Here is an 18,336-nt window from a genome sequence, read left to right as displayed (position 1 = left end):
TCAATACTTTGCGAAACCATCTCCGATAACTTTGGACAATACAGTTTTGCCCCTTCCCCCAAACCAATGAACTTTTTTATGAGTCAAGAAAGGAACTTCCACTCCCTGTTTCAAGTATCTGTGTTGCCTTAAAACACAAGGAGTTTCGAGGCAGGGACTGGGCCTTGTACTTCACATGTGCACCCTAGAACACTCCCCAGGGCACCGGCGGGGAGTGCTTCCTGACTGACGTACCCCAATCCAAGCCTCGCGCACAGGATCTGATGACCGATACACAATAAAGTAAGTCTTTTGAGGGTAAAGCCTGTATCTCATTCAACTTACATCCCTCACAACCAGCACAGAGTTCAGCACAGAAAGTCTGCGACTGCTGAGTCACTCAGCGAAAGGATGGACGGACAAATGAGCTCTCGGTAGATGCTGTGTTCAATGCTGTACCTGGTGGAAAGACTTTTTTTTACTTCCTAAAACTACTACAGATGACTGGGAAACAGTTCACCACGGAATTCCCAACACGGGGAACCTCGCCTGGCACATAGGGCTGGCTCTGTAAACAAAGCTTCGGTGAACGGATCTGCCACGAGTTAGGAGCGTTGGGAAGAGGTCAGAAGGAACACGTGGCTTACCCGGAAAGCACTCCCAGGACTAGGTTGAGAACGAAGAAGGATCCAATGATGATGAGGGGGATGAAGTACAGCCAATTCCAGGTGGCTCCTAAGGCATCATTGGTCTGAAAGAAAGGAAAATCGGGCCCTTAATAATTCATCAAAACCACGTGCCAGCAGAGGGCTTTCCACTCTTGCAGTGTCCCCCACGGGATAACGTAACAAGCCAGTATAACACAGTTAAACATTGCTTTGTTCCAAAACCCCGTCTGGTGCCCCTGTGGGTTAACTCATTCTCCCATATGCGTGGTGAAGGACATTGCATCAGCCTCATGTAACACCCTGAGTTGCAATAGCCTAACACCCTCACTGAACAGATGAGAGAACAGAACCCAGAAAGGTCAACTACTTCTCCAAGATCATGCGAAGAATCACTGGTTTTATAGTGTTTGGTGGTGTGGGTTCCAAGTTTTTACATTCCGCAATTGGACAAATTCTCGGAAAGACGGGGCAGTCTGGGACGCTCACTCTATTCCACAGATGCTGGCCAAGGCCTTCCCAGCGTGGCCTGAGAGAAATGAGGGTTACCCACATCCTGCTCAGCCCTTGACCTCGCCCCTGGCTTCCTCTTTCCCACCCCTATAACCTTAGTACAGAGAGTGCCCAGCCCTGGCCCCAGCAAGGCTCCGGACAGAACAAGGAATACAGCTGCATTTGCAGAATGACCCCTTGCTCTCTTCTTAATGCGAATGCACAGTGACCTGAAAAAATGCATGGACATCCATATTCTAGATTCTTCTACTACAAGTCAGATGCAAGGCCCTGGAATGGTGGAGCAGAGGGGGCATTACACCACACGGCTTAGCCATCAGAAGCACCCCCTTGGCAGGATGTCTTACTAAGACCTTGGAAAAAGAGTTTGGGAGTATTTTGAGAAGCACTCACACTGAGCCTCTCAACTAAGTTCCGCCTTAATACGCGCCCCCCCCACGCCCACCAAGATCTCAACCCAAGTCTTTCAAAAAGAGTCTCCTTGAATTGCATTTTACCTATTCAGGGTTTGAAATCCTCCTCTTCCAAAACAAAAACAAAACACCTTTTAATACCAGATTGAATTCCAAGATATTCAATTTCTGGAAAGATACTTAATCCTGGGCCCTGGCTGGTGTAGCTCAGTGGATTGAGCACGGGCCTGCGAACCAGACGATCGCAGTTTGATTCCCAGTCAGGGCACATGCTTGGGTTGCAGGCCAGTTTCCGGCAGGGGCCAATTCCCTGCAGGGGATGCATGAGAAGCAACCATACATTGATGTTTCTTTCCTCTCTCCTTCCCTTCCCCCCTAAAAAGATAAATAAATAAAATATTAAAAAATAAAAAATAAAAAATAAATAAAATAAAATCTGCAAAAAAAAAAAAAAAGATACTTAATCCTCAACCTACTGGGGAAAAAGTCACCCAATTCAAATGCCTTGCCCCAAATTCATGTGTGAAATTAACGCCATGAAGCTATGAACTCAGTATTTCCACATCCCGTCCCTCTGATAGACCCCCCCCCCCCATTCAACTGTGCAAACATACTTTGGCTCACTGAACTCGTGTTTCCTGGGGACTTCTATGTCATTCTACCTGGTTCTTCTCCCAAGTTACCTCAACTTCTCTCTGCCTCCCATTCACAGATATCCGTCCACAGACCACTGCTCCCCACCGGTTCTGATCACAGCCACCACCTCTCAGTATATAAGCCATGGCAAAGAGCTTCCGGGCACCCTCTTTCGCTAAGCTGGTGGCCCCTGTCCTGCCCCTACACTGCTCAGAGAGACACGATTGCTAATGAAGTGAAATGACGGTTGAAAACACATTCTGAACTGAACGGGACAACGAATGGCAGGGACTTGCTCATGTCAGTGCACCAGATCTAACTCCCTGGGCTGACCAGGTCTGCTCAGTCGAAGGTAAGCAGGGAAGGTGTGGGCTGGACCACAGGGGAAACTGCCCTGGTTCAAACATGAAGAGCGAGGTGCCAAGGGACTCGGGGCTTTTAGTGGACACAGGACACTGTTCTCCCTCTGACACGACACCGTGGAGACACTGGCTCTTCCTTCCCGCCCTTCACAGCCGTCCTAGGAGCTGAAGGATGCACTGAATGGTAACAGCAGAGCTAGCTCTGCCTTTATTCACGAGTAACAATGTAACATTTGGTAGAGAACTAGTTAGCTCCGTCGGTTGACCAGTGCTGCCCAGACAGACAAGTTTCACTCCTTCTCTGGCTCAGCCAGTCCCCTTCCCACCCCACCCAGCGCCCTTTGTCACCAAGGACTGAGTCTGCTCCCAGCACCCAGGTCCGGGCTCAGTTGCCTACAAACAGTAGTTGGGGTCAGTGATGGCAATGAGGAACTTGTGACCATTAAGGTGTCTTTGGGCCCGGAAGTAACTGAGCTGCAGGAGGAAGAGAGCTAAGCATTTTCCGTCGGGTGACTGTTTGCCAGAGATGCCTCGGAGGCCTGGAGGGTGTTCATGTGGAGGATGGGCTTCTGGCACCAAAGAGACGTGGGAAACACAGCAACTTAGATTTTCCCTTTCGTCTGCGAGAAGACCCACAATAAAGGAACATCCACTGTGCTTATTCCCTCATGTTATACACTTCCTTCATCACGAAACCCACTTTCTCCAAGAAAATCCCTGAGCATATTAGGAAACAGAGCTTGTGAAAAGCAGGGATGCGAGGACCCTGCTCCCCACACCGGTGTCTGGAACCTGCTCTCCAATTCTTCTATAAAACACGGACCACGAACGGTGTCTCCGTATTCAGTATTTGGGGAGAATGTTTTTGGGTTGCTGCAGCTCACACAAAGGCAAGCCCCTTAACTGCCTCCCTGTTTCTGCACCTGGCACCTAACAAGGTGTTTGGCACAATAGCAGCTGCTCAAGTCATCAATAAACAACCGCACTTGGAACAGCATGATTCTCGTGTCTGAAATATACACAAATAAATCATTCTGATATTCCCCTCTCCGTTTCTGAAGCTCTGTCTGAATTGCCAAAAAAAAAAAAAACAGAAAAAAAAGTCATTCATGAAAGCACTGGGGTCTGTTGGATGAACAAAAGAGGAGGAAAGGAAGAGAGGGAGGAGGAAGAGAGGGAGGAGGAAGAGAGGGAGGAGGAAGAGAGGGAGGGGGAAGAGAGGGAGGGGGAAGAGAGGGAGGGGGAAGAGAGGGAGGGAGAAAATCTGGGAGGAGCCCAGCATCATGCCCTGGGGGGGCGGGTGTTAAAGATGATTGACAGCTTAAAAGGTTCTTCTGGAGAAAGCAGCTTGACAGCCCAGAGATCACTCACAAATCTTCTTAATACACTTGCCACCCCCTCTCCACACCTTTCTCCTCTCCCTTCCACTCTTCCTCCCTGGCTGGCCTCCCCCTCCCGTCACCCGCCTGTCTGTCCATGGACCCAGGGCATGTCCAGTCTGGTGGGATAAGGCCACAGCCCCGGCAGGAGGGAGCCAGCAGAGGACTTCACACTTCCCTCCCCCCCAAACAGCGAGGCTCTTTCTGATGCTAATGAGAGCTTCAATCTCCTTCTGATTCATCACTATTAAAACTTTAAAACTGCCCGGTGTAGGAGAGATGACTACTAAAGCGTCTTCTGAGATCAGAAGAAAAGAGACTGTAACCAACAACTCCCGGGGCAGCCAGTGCCCTGGTGCCGCGTCAGGCAGGAGTCGGGGCTGCAGAGCAGAGAGTTGCGACTGTTCAACAGGAGTTGCGACTGTTCCCTGTGGCACTTAAGTCTGTCACGGGGGGGGAGGGGAGCCGGGCTGCCTGGGGAGAAGGAGGATTTCTCCCTCTCCTTCTTTCCTTCCTTCCCCGCTGTACCTGCTGCCGCCACCCTCTGCTTCCCTGGCTCTGACAAGAGGCTTGCATGTGGAATCACACTCGGTTTTCCCCAGCGACTCTTCCTCGGGAAACAGGGAGAGGGGTGCTAAGGTCTCTGAGCAAGATCCCAGGGAAAGAGACTCACAGCTTTCTGAATATGCGCCTCGGGCTTGGGCCCCAGAAGANATGTTTTCAGGTTGCTGCAGCTCACACAAAGGCAAGCCCCTTAACTGCCTCCCTGTTTCTGCACCTGGCACCTAACAAGGTGTTTGGCACAATAGCAGCTGTTCAAGTCATCAATAAACAACCACACTTGGAACAGCATGATTCTCGTGTCTGAAATATACACAAATAAATCATTCTGATATTCCCCTCTCCATTTCTGAAGCTCTGTCTGAATTGCTAAAAAAAACAGAAAAAAAAAGTCATTCATGAAAGCACTGGGGTCTGTTGGATGAACAAAAGAGGAGGAAAGGAAGAGAGGGAGGAGGAAGAGAGGGAGGGGGAAGAGAGGGAGGGAGAAAATCTGGGAGGAGCCTAGCATCATGCCCTGGGGGGGGCGGGTGTTAAAGATGATTGACAGCTTAAAAGGTTCTTCTGGAGAAAGCAGCTTGACAGCCCAGAGATCACTCACAAATCTTCTTAATACACTTGCCACCCCCTCTCCACACCTTTCTCCTCTCCCTTTCACTCTTCCTCCCCGGCTGGCCTCCCCCTCCCGTCACCCGCCTGTCTGTCCATGGACCCAGGGCATGTCCAGTCTGGTGGGATAAGGCCACAGCCCCGGCAGGAGGGAGCCAGCAGAGGACTTCACACTTCCCTCCCCCCAAACAGTGAGGCTCTTTCTGATGCTAATGAGAGCTTCAATCTCCTTCTGATTCATCACTATTGAAACTTTAAAACTGCCCGGTGTAGGAGAGATGACTACTAAAGCGTCTTCTGAGATCAGAAGAAAAGAGACTGTAACCAACAACTCTCGGGGCAGCCAGTGCCCTGGTGCCGCGTCAGGCGGGAGTCGGGGCTGCAGAGCAGAGAGTTGCGACTGTTCAACAGGAGTTGCGACTGTTCCCTGTGGCACTTAAGTCTGTCACGGGGGGGGAGGGGAGCCGGGCTGCCTGGGGAGAAGGAGGATTTCTCCCTCTCCTTCTTTCCTTCCTTCCCCGCTGTACCTGCTGCCGCCACCCTCTGCTTCCCTGGCTCTGACAAGAGGCTTGCATGTGGAGTCACACTCGGTTTTCCCCAGCGACTCTTCCTCGGGAAACAGGGAGAGGGGGTGCTAAGGTCTCTGAGCAAGATCCCAGGGAAAGAGACTCACAGCTTTCTGAATATGCGCCTCGGGCTTGGGCCCCAGAAGAGTCTGGCAGGGAGACTTCCCCCACCCGGATCTCCACGGGGGACACCAGGGTATCACCAGCTACCACACAGAGTGCCGGCTCTTCCTTCCCCGCCCTTCACAGGACACCTGTTGTGTCTGGAGCATCACGGAAGCCTGCTGTTCTCCGGGGCAATGTCCTCTTAATCTGAGATGCCGAAGCCCCTCCCACTTGACCCAGCCGAGCCCCTAGACTGGCAGCTGGCTGCTCCCCAGCCTTCTCACCTGCTCCTTCCCCGAGTGACACACACATGCATGTGACGGGGGTGATGACAGACGGAGAAAGCGGTCGGGGGTGGCAGCCCACCCGCACAGGCATGCTCAACAGGTCCCAGCGCTGACACAGTGGGGACGTGCTCCTTTGGAAACCCGCCTGACTGGGGGTGGCGCACACGCCCACTCCCTACGTAAACAGGCACAAACGGCAATTATCACATTAATCTTGGGGGGGCGCTGGGGAAGCTGGTGGAAGGTCGGGGTGAAGGAGCAGGGCTGAAGAGAAAAGTAGGGACTGAGGCAGCAAGAAGAAGGGGTCCCGTGGTCACCAAGGCTGAGGCTGCCTGGGCGGGGGAGGCTCCGCCCTTGGAAACTGGTCTCTGTGGGAAACAGGTGAACATGCCTTTTCGGGAGACCGAGTCAGGAACTAGGATACTGATTTGGGCAGGAACTAGGATACTGATTCCAGGGTCCTTTTTAAACCCAGGAAGGGTTTCTGGGGCATGCTTGCTCCCCACACTGAAGGCACCTCCTGCTGGCCAGGCCTGGGCTGGCTGACAACCGCGTTTCTCAGCCAGGGCGCCCAAGGCACCTTGGGCTGGAGAACTTCATTGCGGGGGGGCTGTCCTGTGTGGTGCATTAGCAGGACCCCTGGCCTCCACCCACCAGATGTCAGTAGCACCCCCACACCCAGGTGTGACGGCCCAACGTGTCTCCAGAATCCCCAGTGTCCAGGGTGGGGCGTGGGGAGGTGGGCAACAACAGCTTCCAGCTGAGGACCCCTGGCCTCCTGGGTCTGTCTCAGAGACAGGTCTTTGGAATTGCAGAGTGAGCTCGGGGGCAAGGGCAGATGCAGCAGCCACCCTTTGGCCGCCGAAAGGCCAGGCCATTCCTCTCAACTGAGCACCGGGGCAAGGCCTCTGCCGACCACCCGGGGAGAGAGAGCCCAGAGAGGGAAAGCATGGGAGGGAAAGGCCCAGAGGCCCAGGAGTCAACCCTGCCATCAGGGCAACAATGCACCTGGGAACCGGCACTCGGGCAGCTCTCGTGCCTCCCTGTGGCCCCCAGGTCCTTCCGGCACCCACTGCGCAGCTCCTCCTTCTCCGCCCCAAGGACTGGAGTCCGCGTCTCGGAGCTGGGTGCCGCACTGTGCTCAACCAATTTGTGGACCACGCAGTGTGTGGCAGACGCTCTGCCAGGCGTAGGAGGTAAAGGACGAGCAACACTGTGGCCCGTGGAAAGCAGTGCAGCGGACAGGCCCACACGAAGGTACTGAGCACACCAGCATTTGCATCAGTGAACTGCGGTGGGTGAGCTGAAGCGCGGGTGCGTCTGATCCCACGAAGGCGGTTGGGCAAGGACTTGCAGGAGATTTTGGAGAGAAGAATCACATGAGACTCTAAGAGACTACCTTGCCCGAGACAGCAGAGGCCAGGAAGGGAGAGAAAAGGCTTGCGTGGAGGTGAGGGGGTGGTGGAATGTTAAGAAGGGCCAGGAGGTGGGACATAGAGGGAGGAAAAAGGAGCAGGGGAGGCCCTCTGGGAAAGAGCTCTGCCACTGTGCACTGGCTGCACCCCCACCCCTGTGGATGTTCTACTGAACCATATGCCCAGGGCTGCCCTCCCACCCCTGCCTAGGTGCCCTCTGCCCTCCGCAAACGAAACGTGATCCTGAGTTAGGGCGGCCCAATTGGGACATCTCCCTGTGCACGTGTGCCGAGACATCTAGTTCCCCCTTTGCTCAGGTCTCCCATTCAAAGTCACCCTTTCCCGGCTCTCTCCTGCCCCCTCCCTGCCCACCTCTCACCAGCCTGGATGTGGTGGATTCTGAGCTGCGCCCACTGAGGTCCCCTTCACCTGCAGGGGCCCCCATTCCCTACACATGTTAGCTGCTAAGGGCTCACCCCTGCCCATTAACAGCAGCCTGCCCCTGCCTCACCTGTGAGTTTACACCAGCCTACGGAGGGGTGGTGACCTGTCCCCAATAACAGTGTCAATGGCCCAGCCCCTTTGCCCCTGGGAGGGACAACCTCTGTGGTCCAATCCTCACTCTGGAGCTGTCAGTGGCATCAGGCCAAAGCTACAGCTTCTGAAATCAAACTTTGACTAGTGTTTTCTCTGACCTATCCTATTTCTTTCCTACCCTTACACGTCTCTCCTGTGAACAGTCCCCTGGGAACAACAGTAAGGCACAATGTCCCCTTTCTCATCTGAAGGGTTTTGACCAACCTTCGAAGCAGCCAACCCCTGGCCCCCAAGTCACATAGTTGGATGGCGTTTCCAAAGGCGGAGCAACTGAACTCCTCTGACCACACCCACCCTTTAGGAAGGGGACACAGCAGCATACCTCATGACACCGGGCAATTAAGGTCTACGGCGTGTCCGACCTAGCTTCCAGCAAACCAGGAAATCTAGCCATGACCTTGGAAAATTATGAGAACACACCACAGAGCCCATCACTTGGTAGAATGGGAGGAAGCTGAGGCCCAACCAAGAAAAGTGACCTGGGACAGACCTGTGGCCACAACCTAGAACCACAAAGGGTCAGCTTCTGGAGAACCGTGTGTCGGGTAGTCCCAGGTCCCTCAAAAGCAACGCTCTCCATACTCTGACCAGCCTCTTAGGGAGAACAAAGATGAACAGGAAAGCCGACACTCGGATCTGGCAGCCAGGAGGTGAGCACAGTCTTCCCGGCGCCCCAGCAAGAAAGCAGGTGAGGGAGACACGGAAAGAGTGGGAACCAGGAGCGAAACACAACCACACACTGCACCCCCCCTCCCCCCAGCAAGGAGCCGAGCCTGCCAGTCCTGGAGGCAAAGCATTTCCTCATGTCTCAGATCCCTGAGCGCATCCAATGCACACGCTAGGTCTCCCCACACAAACGGGCTTCACTGCGGGCCCGTTACATGTAACCAATCCCCCTTCTTCTGAGTGGTTGGATGGTCAGTGACTGTCCCTGAGAATGCACTGGTGTCTTCGTCCAGATGCAGAAGCGCCTCCAGGAGTAACTTCCTGTCAGACGTTTCACCACCCAGCCCTTCTTTCCAGTGGGGAAGCAGAGCAGCACCCGCTCGGTGAAGAGAGGCCCTCCTGCCCTGGACCACAGGCAGCAGTCCGATGCCCCCCAGGTCGGGTCGGCGGCTCCAGGCCAACAGCTCAGCATCCGGGGTCTGGACGTGCGCAGTGGCCACCCCCAGCGCTGGGTACAGGTGTCAGTGAAGACCCATCCACACTTCTGGCGAGACGACTCAAGGGCACATCGAACGGAGGGGGGCTCAGCACGTGGAGCCCCGTTGTACCAGGAAGGCTGCCATGACCATGCCCACACGAGCCAACGCCTCAAAACCCTCATGACCCAAAACCTCTTTGGTTAAATCCTGGTCATTGCAGTATCACCGTGACGTAACGTCTGTCCTGTCACCTCCCTTCCTGAGCCCTGGTGCAGAAACCCAGCATGGAGCCAGGAGGGCCTGAGATGGTGTTGTTGGAGTGGGTTTGGGTCACAGATGCTCAATATTCTGTTCTCTCACCAGGGGTGTATGTGTGTGTGTATAAATTTCAGTGATAAAAGATTTAAAATTTTCACCCTGGCTGGTGTAGCTCAGTGGATTGAGCGCGAGCCTGCGAACCACATGATCGCAGTTCGATTCCCAGTCAGGGCACATGCCTGGGTTGCAGGCCAGTTCCCTGCAGGGGACTCACGAGAGGCGACCATACACTGATATTTCTCTCCTTCTCTCCTTCCCTTCCCCTCTAAAGGTAAATAAAATCTTAAAAGATTTAAAATTTTACTGAAATAAAATCAAATAGTTTGTTTATATAGTTCAGGGTCTTGTGTGAATTTAGGAGAAAATCCTCTTTTAGTCAAAGTGGTGAAGCACATTAACAGTGATGATAACTGGGGGGTAGAAATGAGCGATTTAAAGATATTTTTATGCTTTTCTGTACTTTGCACCAGTAACTCTGTTTTGTGTTTTTACAGTAAAAAAGAAAAAAAATCCAAGACCAGGTCCTCTTGCCCTTCAATGGCAGCCCAGGTGCTGAGGAGGCGGCAGTTCCTGGGGCCACTGGGAAGCCAGGACAGCTGACCCATGGTGAGCCACCCAGGCCGGGATGCTGCTTTGCTTTGGGGACAGGCATGTGTCCCATTGACACCACCATAGGCGGGGTGGCCAAAGTGGAAGACCTAGAGAGGAAATCACAGGGGACGCAGCCTGCGATGAAACACCCCTCACCCATTTCACAGGGCTGGCCGATGAGAGACTGACACACTCTCTCAAGAAAGCCAGGGACCAGAAAGAGCTCAAAGAATGACAGGCAAGAAGACCCTTCCTTTGAGATCCAGGGACAAAGGGTACAGGAGGCTGACAGACCCTCTACCCTGGGAGAGCTTTATGTGGGTCTGTTGTATTCTAGAAAACAGGTTTTCAACCGGTTCCTAGCTGGTTCTCCACTCCACGCCACGGTCCTCAAGGACCAGTCCTCCCAGGTGGCATCATCTGTTGCTTTCCCACTGGTCCTTGTCCTTTCCAGCAACTAATCACTCCGTTCAGTCTAACATGAGCACTCCAACCTTCCTCTCCTTGCAGATTACAGAGCTAGACGGAATCACAGCATCTTGCACAAACCCTTCATTTTACAGATGAAGAACGGAGGATCCAAAGCTAAGTGGGCGCTGAAGGACTCCGCCGGTTGACTTCAGAAATAGAACTAGCACGCGGGACTTCTGGCCTCTGGTCCACGCTGCTCGGCCCTTGGCTTCTGTACTCAGTTTGAGGTCTAAATGGTGCATTCTAGTTATTTATGTACACAATTAGTCTAGTCTCACGAGCTCATGAAGAAGCTGCCTCAAGTTAAAGACCTTTTTAATGAAGACTCTCACTTCTCAAGGTCCAGAGCCTAAAGCTCAGACCTGTGAACACGGCTGATTTAAGGAAGAAAGGAGGAATACCAGGGGCGTCATGGAATGCTTCCTGGGCTATACCTACACCTGGACTTGAAGGAGGGGGAGGTTTTGAGGGCCCAATCAAGAGAAGAAGAGAGTCCAAGGAGAGGGAAGGGGTGGGAATGCTGAGACTGTGAAGCGCTGCTGTTCGTTAGCAGGAGTGAGGCAAGACAAGGAGAAGCAGGCCACAGGGGAGGACCCTGAATAGTGACACAACCGTCTGTTTGGATTTGTTCACCCCCCTGCACTCGTCCTTCTTCCCTCTCCTAGCCCCTCCCTCAGCCAGACCATGCGTTCTCTCACACTGGGAAACACTGCTAGCCTCTCCAAGGCTTCCCCTAAACACAACAGCACTCTACTTCCCCACAGAATTCCCCCAGCACCTGGGCTCGCCCTATAGTTGCACACCTAGTCATTCACAGCTCTGAGTGTACATTCTACACAGCAGGAGAGAGAAAGGAAACAGTCCTCAAGGACCTCGGTATCTGCAAGAAGACAAAATCACGAGTACAAACACCTAGAACAGAACATTAAGTGCCGCACTTGGGTTTCTGTTTCTACTTATTTGTACACCTTTCTTTGTGTCTTCTGTCTCTTTCACACAGTGGTGCTACGTCCCCATTAGGTTGAATGTTTCTCCAAGACAGAATGTTTCTCTGTTTATTCTGCGAATGCCTGGAGAAGCCCCCTGCCAGTGAGTTCCATGTATCTTGTGGCCACAGGAGGCACTCTTAACTCCGTAGTTAGAACAGCTTGAAAGCAAGAAACCATGGCTTTTAAGATTCTGTACCTTCAAAATCCAAGACAGGCCTATGGGAAACAAGCTCAATAAATCTGCATCGGTATTGATGGTGATAGTGAAATGCCCAGTCTGACACCCTATTTATCTTTCACCCAAGAGCTGGTGATGATAGAGATCTCCACTCTGGTCCTGCTGGATCAGAGTTTCTCAAAGCACGCTGGGCTCCAGGTGTGCCCGAGATACTGCTCCACTCACCTGCGACGGCCGCCACAGAGCCTGGCACAACCAGAGTCCCCAGGCTGGTCGCCTCCATCTGCAAGCAGTTCTGTCCATTTACCCCCCTGTTACACAAATGCTATTTTCTCCATGAGCCGTGATGCGAGAGCGAATGGGAACCACCGTGCCAGATGACCACCTGCCAGGGACTCCCAGGACAGAACTCCTCACTCAGGCAGGCGCCTCCGACAGACAACAGATGTCAGGGGGCCTCCCCACTCAGGCCCGCGCTCCTCACCCCACTTTTCCTCCCAAGGATTCTCACGCTCGGGCTGACGCAGCCACTTCCTTGAACCCTTCTGTTTCCTCGTGTCTCTTGGTTTCTCCTGCTTTGCTTGCTCTGCTGCTGGAAATTTATCTTGGTCCTTCCTTCCCCCTAAGATACACAAAGTCTATTCCAGCTGAGTATTCCCACGGATTTGGGAGTATACCAATGCTGGAATAGAATACAGATAATAAAATAAAAGTGACCGTTGTCTTTCCAGCCCGGGGAACCGTTGGAAAGAACCTCTTCCGGCTCTTATCATTCTTTGCTTGTTTGCTGTGCATTAGGGTGGAAGGTACTAAGATCAGTGATGACAGGTGACTCATAAGCTGATGGATGATGGCTCCAACAAACCCAGTCACACCTGCTTCTGGAAGCACTAAGAGAACCTGATTGAAACATCTGTACTGAAATATTTCCCTGCGACTTACACCCTAAGGTCCCAGTGTATCCGAGGAAGAAAAATAATCATGGATTCCACTTGTTGAGCACCTACCTCTGCTGGACACGAAAGCAGGTACAATATACACACACTGTAATCTTTTTTTAAAAGATTTTATTTATTTATCTTAGGAGGGGAAGGGAAGGAGAGAAGGAGAGAAATATCAATGTGTGGTGGCCTCTCATGTGTCCCCTGCTGGGAACTGGCCTGCAACCCAGGCATGTGCCCTGACTGGGAATCGAACCGCGATCGTGTGGTTCAATCCACTGAGCTACACCAGCCAGGGCATACGCACTGTAATCTTCACAGCCATGTGAGAGGGGCGATTGTCATTACAGGTTAACCAACACGCCTAGGCTCAAAAGGGCTAGGGAAAGTTGCCTGAGGTCCCAGTCAATGCAGCGTAGACCCCAAGTCTGCACCCATGTTTTGACTTCTTCTTGAGACACTACCTTGCGTTGCCCCTTGTATGGTGGCGACAGTGAGGAGAGAGAAATAATATTGCTCTGACTTGGAACATATTTGAGAACTGAGCTATGAATGCAGGTACAGTGAACCTTTGGTATGGGCGGGGGATTGGTTCCAAGACCCCCATGGATACCCCATTCATTCCTCAGGTGGTTCAAGTCCTTTATATACAATGGCATAGTCTAACCTACATCTGCATATAGGCGACAGCAGGGTGTCCTTACTACACACATCATTCCACTCACGTGGATTCAGTGTAGCGCTTGGCAGGTGGCAAGTTCAAGTTTTTGCTTTGTGGAACTCTGTTGTTTTTTTTTGTTTGTTTGTTTTTTACCTCTCCCGGGTTTTCAATCTGAGGTTGGCTGAACCGGCAGGTGCGAACCCCACAGATCCAGAGGATTGACTGTATTCACAACCGCGATGCTGGTGGACGGAACCGTCTTGGGCTGACCTCATGCCACAGCCCTACCCAAGTGGTGCCCTGTCTCTGCTCCTTTCTCGCCTGCGCCTTAACTCAGCAGGCTTCCTCTCTGCCCTGGATGTCTGGTGAGGTTGAAAGACTGTCACAGCAAGCTCCCTGGCTAGTGGTGCAACAGCCACTCCGTTGCCAGGGTGATCCTGTAAAGTGGGACAAGTGATTTCCAGCCACAGCTGGCTGCAGTCTTCAGAACGGCGGAAAGTTGTCATTTCTACCCAGCGTATCTGCCCGGTCTCCCCTCTGCTTAAAACGCTCCAGTGGCTGCCCTTGCCGAGTCTCCTACCAAGATTGACTGCAGCCTGGACTCCATCAGCGATATCCAACCCACAGCCCATGGGCCGCATGCATCCCAGGATGGCCGTGAATGCGGGCCAACACAACAGCGTACATTTAATTTAAAGTATTATGAGATTTTTGTGTGTGCGATTATGTGTTGCAATGCACTTAATGTGTGGCTCAAGACAACTCTTCTTCCAGCGTGGCCCAGAGATGCCAAAAGGCTGGACACCCAAGGCCAGCTCACTCCAGAGCTCCTGCCTCCTGTGAGCCAGCTCACACGGCCACACCCACTTCCGGTCATTCCCTCCTATGCCACATCCTCACATACCTCTGTGCTCCTGCTCACACTGTCCCCACTGCCTGGAACGCCTCTCCACCTGTGTCACCTGAACAGCCTCCAGGCAGACCCTGATTAACCGTCACCTCTGCTAGGAAACCTTCCCAGGTTCGGTGGCTCTCGTGGCCCATCACCGAGCACCGCCACCTCTTAACCCTGTACCTCGACCACCACTCGCCTGTATGTCGTCCTGTCCAGGTCTTGACACCCCTCAAGAACAAGGAGCAAGTCTTATTTGTCTAAATATGTACCCCCGAACCCAACTTCGCTCCCTGTAGACGCTCAGCAAGTGTTTGCTGAATGAGTAAGTAAGTTAACTAGTTGACTGTGTGTCTCCGATGAACTCTACGGCAAGCAGGAGGGAGAAAGGAAAAGTGATGAGGACAAGGATTTCCCCAAGAGTTAATTAAATGTCTAGAGAGGGTGTTTTCATCCCTAAGAGGGCAGAGCCAGTGGATGCTCAGAGGGAGCTATCAGCAGGTATCACTTCATAAGCCCGTCCCAGGTGAATCTCGCCACGAAGGACTGACCTCTTCCTTTAACCCTTATCTCCGATGAGCTCGGGACAGGACTGAAACAAGACCGGTTCCTTCTGCCACCTCATCCAGCTACAGCTGGCAGATAATGCAAACTCTACACTCCTATGCGGATGGGCCCCATAGGGCCCCCGACAAAGATTGGGGGAACAGTCCCTGATCTCGGAATAAGAACAGAGAAGTGCATCTCTCAGGGACAGGGGTGGACTCTAAAAGGGGAGGGGGCAGGCCCTCTGGGGCGGCAGCAGAGACCACAGCCTCTCTGCCTGGTGGGCACGGCTAGGAGACCCCCCGGGGAATGCTGACGGCGCCAGGCAAGTGGCATCTGGGCAGGGAGGTGATGGGGGAGAACATCTCTCTCAGGGAAGGTGACCCTGACTCTCTCAATGCCAAAGCTAAGCCAGAACCTCCATAGATCCCAGCCTGAGGGTTCTACCCTTGTCAGCTTTCTGGGGTAGAGTGTTCCCTCTACTGGGAACGCAATCCCCCTTCATCCTCTCAAAAAAAAAAAAAAAAAGGTATTGTCAAAATCCTGGCCATTCAAGGTTTTTCCAATACCACCCCGCCGCCACCGACCAACACACTCCCTGACTAGTCCTCCAGGGCTGCTTCCCCTGGTGCCCCACCGGTTCCCAGGCTTGCGCTGAGGTTCTCTGATCCCCACACTCAGCCCCAGCTCCAAACCATTCTCTTGGATGAATCCTGATAATATATTGAGTCTGGAAAGTATCAAATTTTCTAGGCCACCTCTCTGATATTTAGCATGAGGTCACAAAACATGGATAGTAAGAGTCAATGTTTTTTGGAGTAATTACTACACGCATGTTGCCTACATTAGCACGTTCAGCCTTCTCAGGGATCCTCTGAAGCAGATACTGGTACTACAGCGTTTTTCTCTGACTTGGAAACAGAGGCCCAGAGTGGCTGAGTGACCTGCCTGAGGCTGCACAGACATCAAGGGACAGGACGGTCACTTCGGTCTGTAGACTGACCCCAGCACTTTCAGTCGATATACTCTCTAGTTGGTACAGTGACTGAAACGTAATAAATGTCCCACAAACATTAGATGTTAATATTACTATTTAAATAGGTTAAGCTCAGCTCCCCTCACTTAGCCTTTAAAAGGAAGGAGGAGAATAAATATATCGTTATCATTTATACTCATCTCATCCAAATATTTTATTTGCCTTGTGCTACGAGACTGGTGCGCACTTCTAAACTTCTAAATTAGCTTGTTATTTTCAGGTTATGGTAATGTTTATCACATCATATAATGATTATCTACTTGCCTGTCCCCTGTACAAATCTGTGAACTGCCAGCAGACGGGGGTTTGTGTTTCTTTGTACAGCAAGTACTGGCCACATGCTTTGAACAGGTGCTTGGGAACCACTACTGGATGAATGAACAAACCGAATCATTGAGAGTCCAAATGTAATGAAGTATTCCAGCCATAGCTAGTTCAAATTGGGTGACCACCGTCTAGAACAGCGGATCTCGAGGGGTGGCCCTTGACCCTGCAGCATCAGCACCCCTTGGTACCTCTCTGGAGAGACAGGCTCTTGGGTCCCAATGTCAGCCTTTAGATCAGAACTCTAGGGATGAAGGTCAGTGCCCAGCCCTCTGTATTTCAAAGGGCCCTTCAGGTGGTGCCTGCTGAAGTATGAGAACCACTGGTCAAAGAGAATGAGAGAAGTAGCCTCAGTGGCTGTGTGATGTATCCTGAAAAGAGAGAGAGAGATCTGAGGAAGGAGAAAGCCCAAGGCTGAGTGGGGAGGAAAGAAAATAACAGAAGGGTGTGGGGAAAGATGGAGAGGGAAGGGTTGGGAGTTCCCTGAAATCTCCTGGGAATGAAACGGGTTCAGGATCTCAGCTGGGTGCAGCCATAGCAACAGGTACCCCTCCCACCCCCTCCCTCTCCCCAGGATGACCAGGCATCAGATACGCCTACACTGAGGCCTGGCCCTGCAGAAGGATGCAAGCTTCAGTGAGTTGGAAAAACACAGTGAGAGGCAGGTTTAAGGGAGAAGCTCCCTGCACGGGCTCTGGCCCCAGGCTGGGCTCCTGGGAAGGCTGCTGCTTCCTCAAGGCAGATGAAGACACAGCCACGTGGAGGTGCCTGGGTTTGCGGCTCACACCGGGGCATGGCCTGGCCTGGGATGACTTGCTGTCCTGTGGGATTACTGGGAGAAAGGGATGAATGGCTTAAGAGCAAAGAGGGACAGCCCACGGAGCCACAGAGCTGGAAGCAGAGCAGGGCAGAATGAGGCAGGGCCCTGAAACCAGGGAGAATTATTCCAGAAGCTGGGAGAGGAGAGGAACTGGTGACAGAGAATCAGAGCAGAACTCACAGACACATTCGAGGCCAGAGACTGGTTGGGGAGGAGAGGAATAATGAGGCACAGACGGCTCGCAATATTGTCAGGGCCCTTTGCTGGGGATGGCTGGGGCCTGCAGGGCACCCGCAAGGCCAGTGCATCTAATTGGCTCCTTCCCTAATAAAGGCAAAATGGGGGCCGCATGAGGACAGCGAGGTAAGCGAAACGCGCGATGTTCCACATGGTCGATGGAAATAACTCAGTAAAAGCGAGTTTACAGCCAATTAGACATTAAAAGTCAGATATAATCACTGTTGCTATGTTTGTTTCCAAGAAGAACTGTGTTATGATTAGACTAACAGGCCAGTGTTGGAATTCTCAGCAAAATGCCGGGAAGATTTCATCTTTCTCTCTCTGTGTGCGAGAAGAAAGCAAATGAGTAAAAGTGAAATCAATCAGCCACCGTTATGTTCAGGGGATCTGCCCCCAGCAAATCCTGTGCAGTCTGGGGCCCCCTTTTTTTGTGGAGGGACAGTTGTGAAGTAGAATGTGCTGAGAGATTTCTCATGTCTGGTTTCTTTCAGTCATCACAGTGAGCCGATGAAGAAGTCCAGGTTCCCCCCTTCCCCATTTTATGGATGAGGAAACTGCGTTCAGAGAGGTCAAGTTGCATACAAGTACTAAGACAGAGCTGGGATTTGGACCCACACACACCTGCCTTCAAAGACCTTTACCCACAACAACAGCATGATTCCATTCATGATAACAGAGCAGGAAGAAAACGGAGGGTCCGTGACTCCTCCAAGGGCTGACTCCTGTTCCAGCCAGACCCGGGGTCTCTCACCAGACAGGGCATCTCTGTGAGGCAGTGTGGTCTACCGGGAAAACTCTGGCCTCACCTCTTACTAGTTCTGACACTAGACACACCCCTTAACCCTTCAATGCCCCGGTTTGTCAATCTGCACAATGGGAAAGACAGCCCCTGCCATGGAGCAGTGCTGTGAAGATGGAGAGAGGAGTGTAGTCTGAGAGTTAACCGCCCACCATGGATGAGCTGTTGCGACCTTGGATAAGTTTCTCAGATTTTCTGCCCTTCAACTAACTCATCTCCCGAATGTACAGATTAGAAATCACGCAGCCAAGGAGTGGCAGGAAGAAAGCACACCCCAATATGGGTAAGTGGAGGTCAG

At 52.3% G+C, this 18,336-nt stretch overlaps 1 protein-coding gene across 1 annotated transcript in view; it reads right to left on the bottom strand.

Moving 5' to 3' along the window:
- The window catches only part of LOC118979254 (voltage-dependent R-type calcium channel subunit alpha-1E-like), a 113,167-nt gene that overhangs the window by 48,623 nt on the left and 46,208 nt on the right, over nt 1–18,336 (bottom strand). The window contains exon 5 of the mRNA XM_037035298.1: nt 627–730. Coding sequence (XP_036891193.1) covers nt 627–730 — 104 coding nt within the window. The remainder of the gene's footprint in view (nt 1–626; nt 731–18,336) is intronic.

This window comes from Sturnira hondurensis, unplaced genomic scaffold (genome assembly GCF_014824575.4).
Source record: "Sturnira hondurensis isolate 20B ecotype Veracruz unplaced genomic scaffold, ASM1482457v3 Scaffold0022215, whole genome shotgun sequence".
In the NCBI taxonomy this organism is placed as follows: Eukaryota; Metazoa; Chordata; class Mammalia; order Chiroptera; family Phyllostomidae; genus Sturnira; species Sturnira hondurensis.
This window is presented reverse-complemented; position numbering and strand designations above follow the sequence as displayed.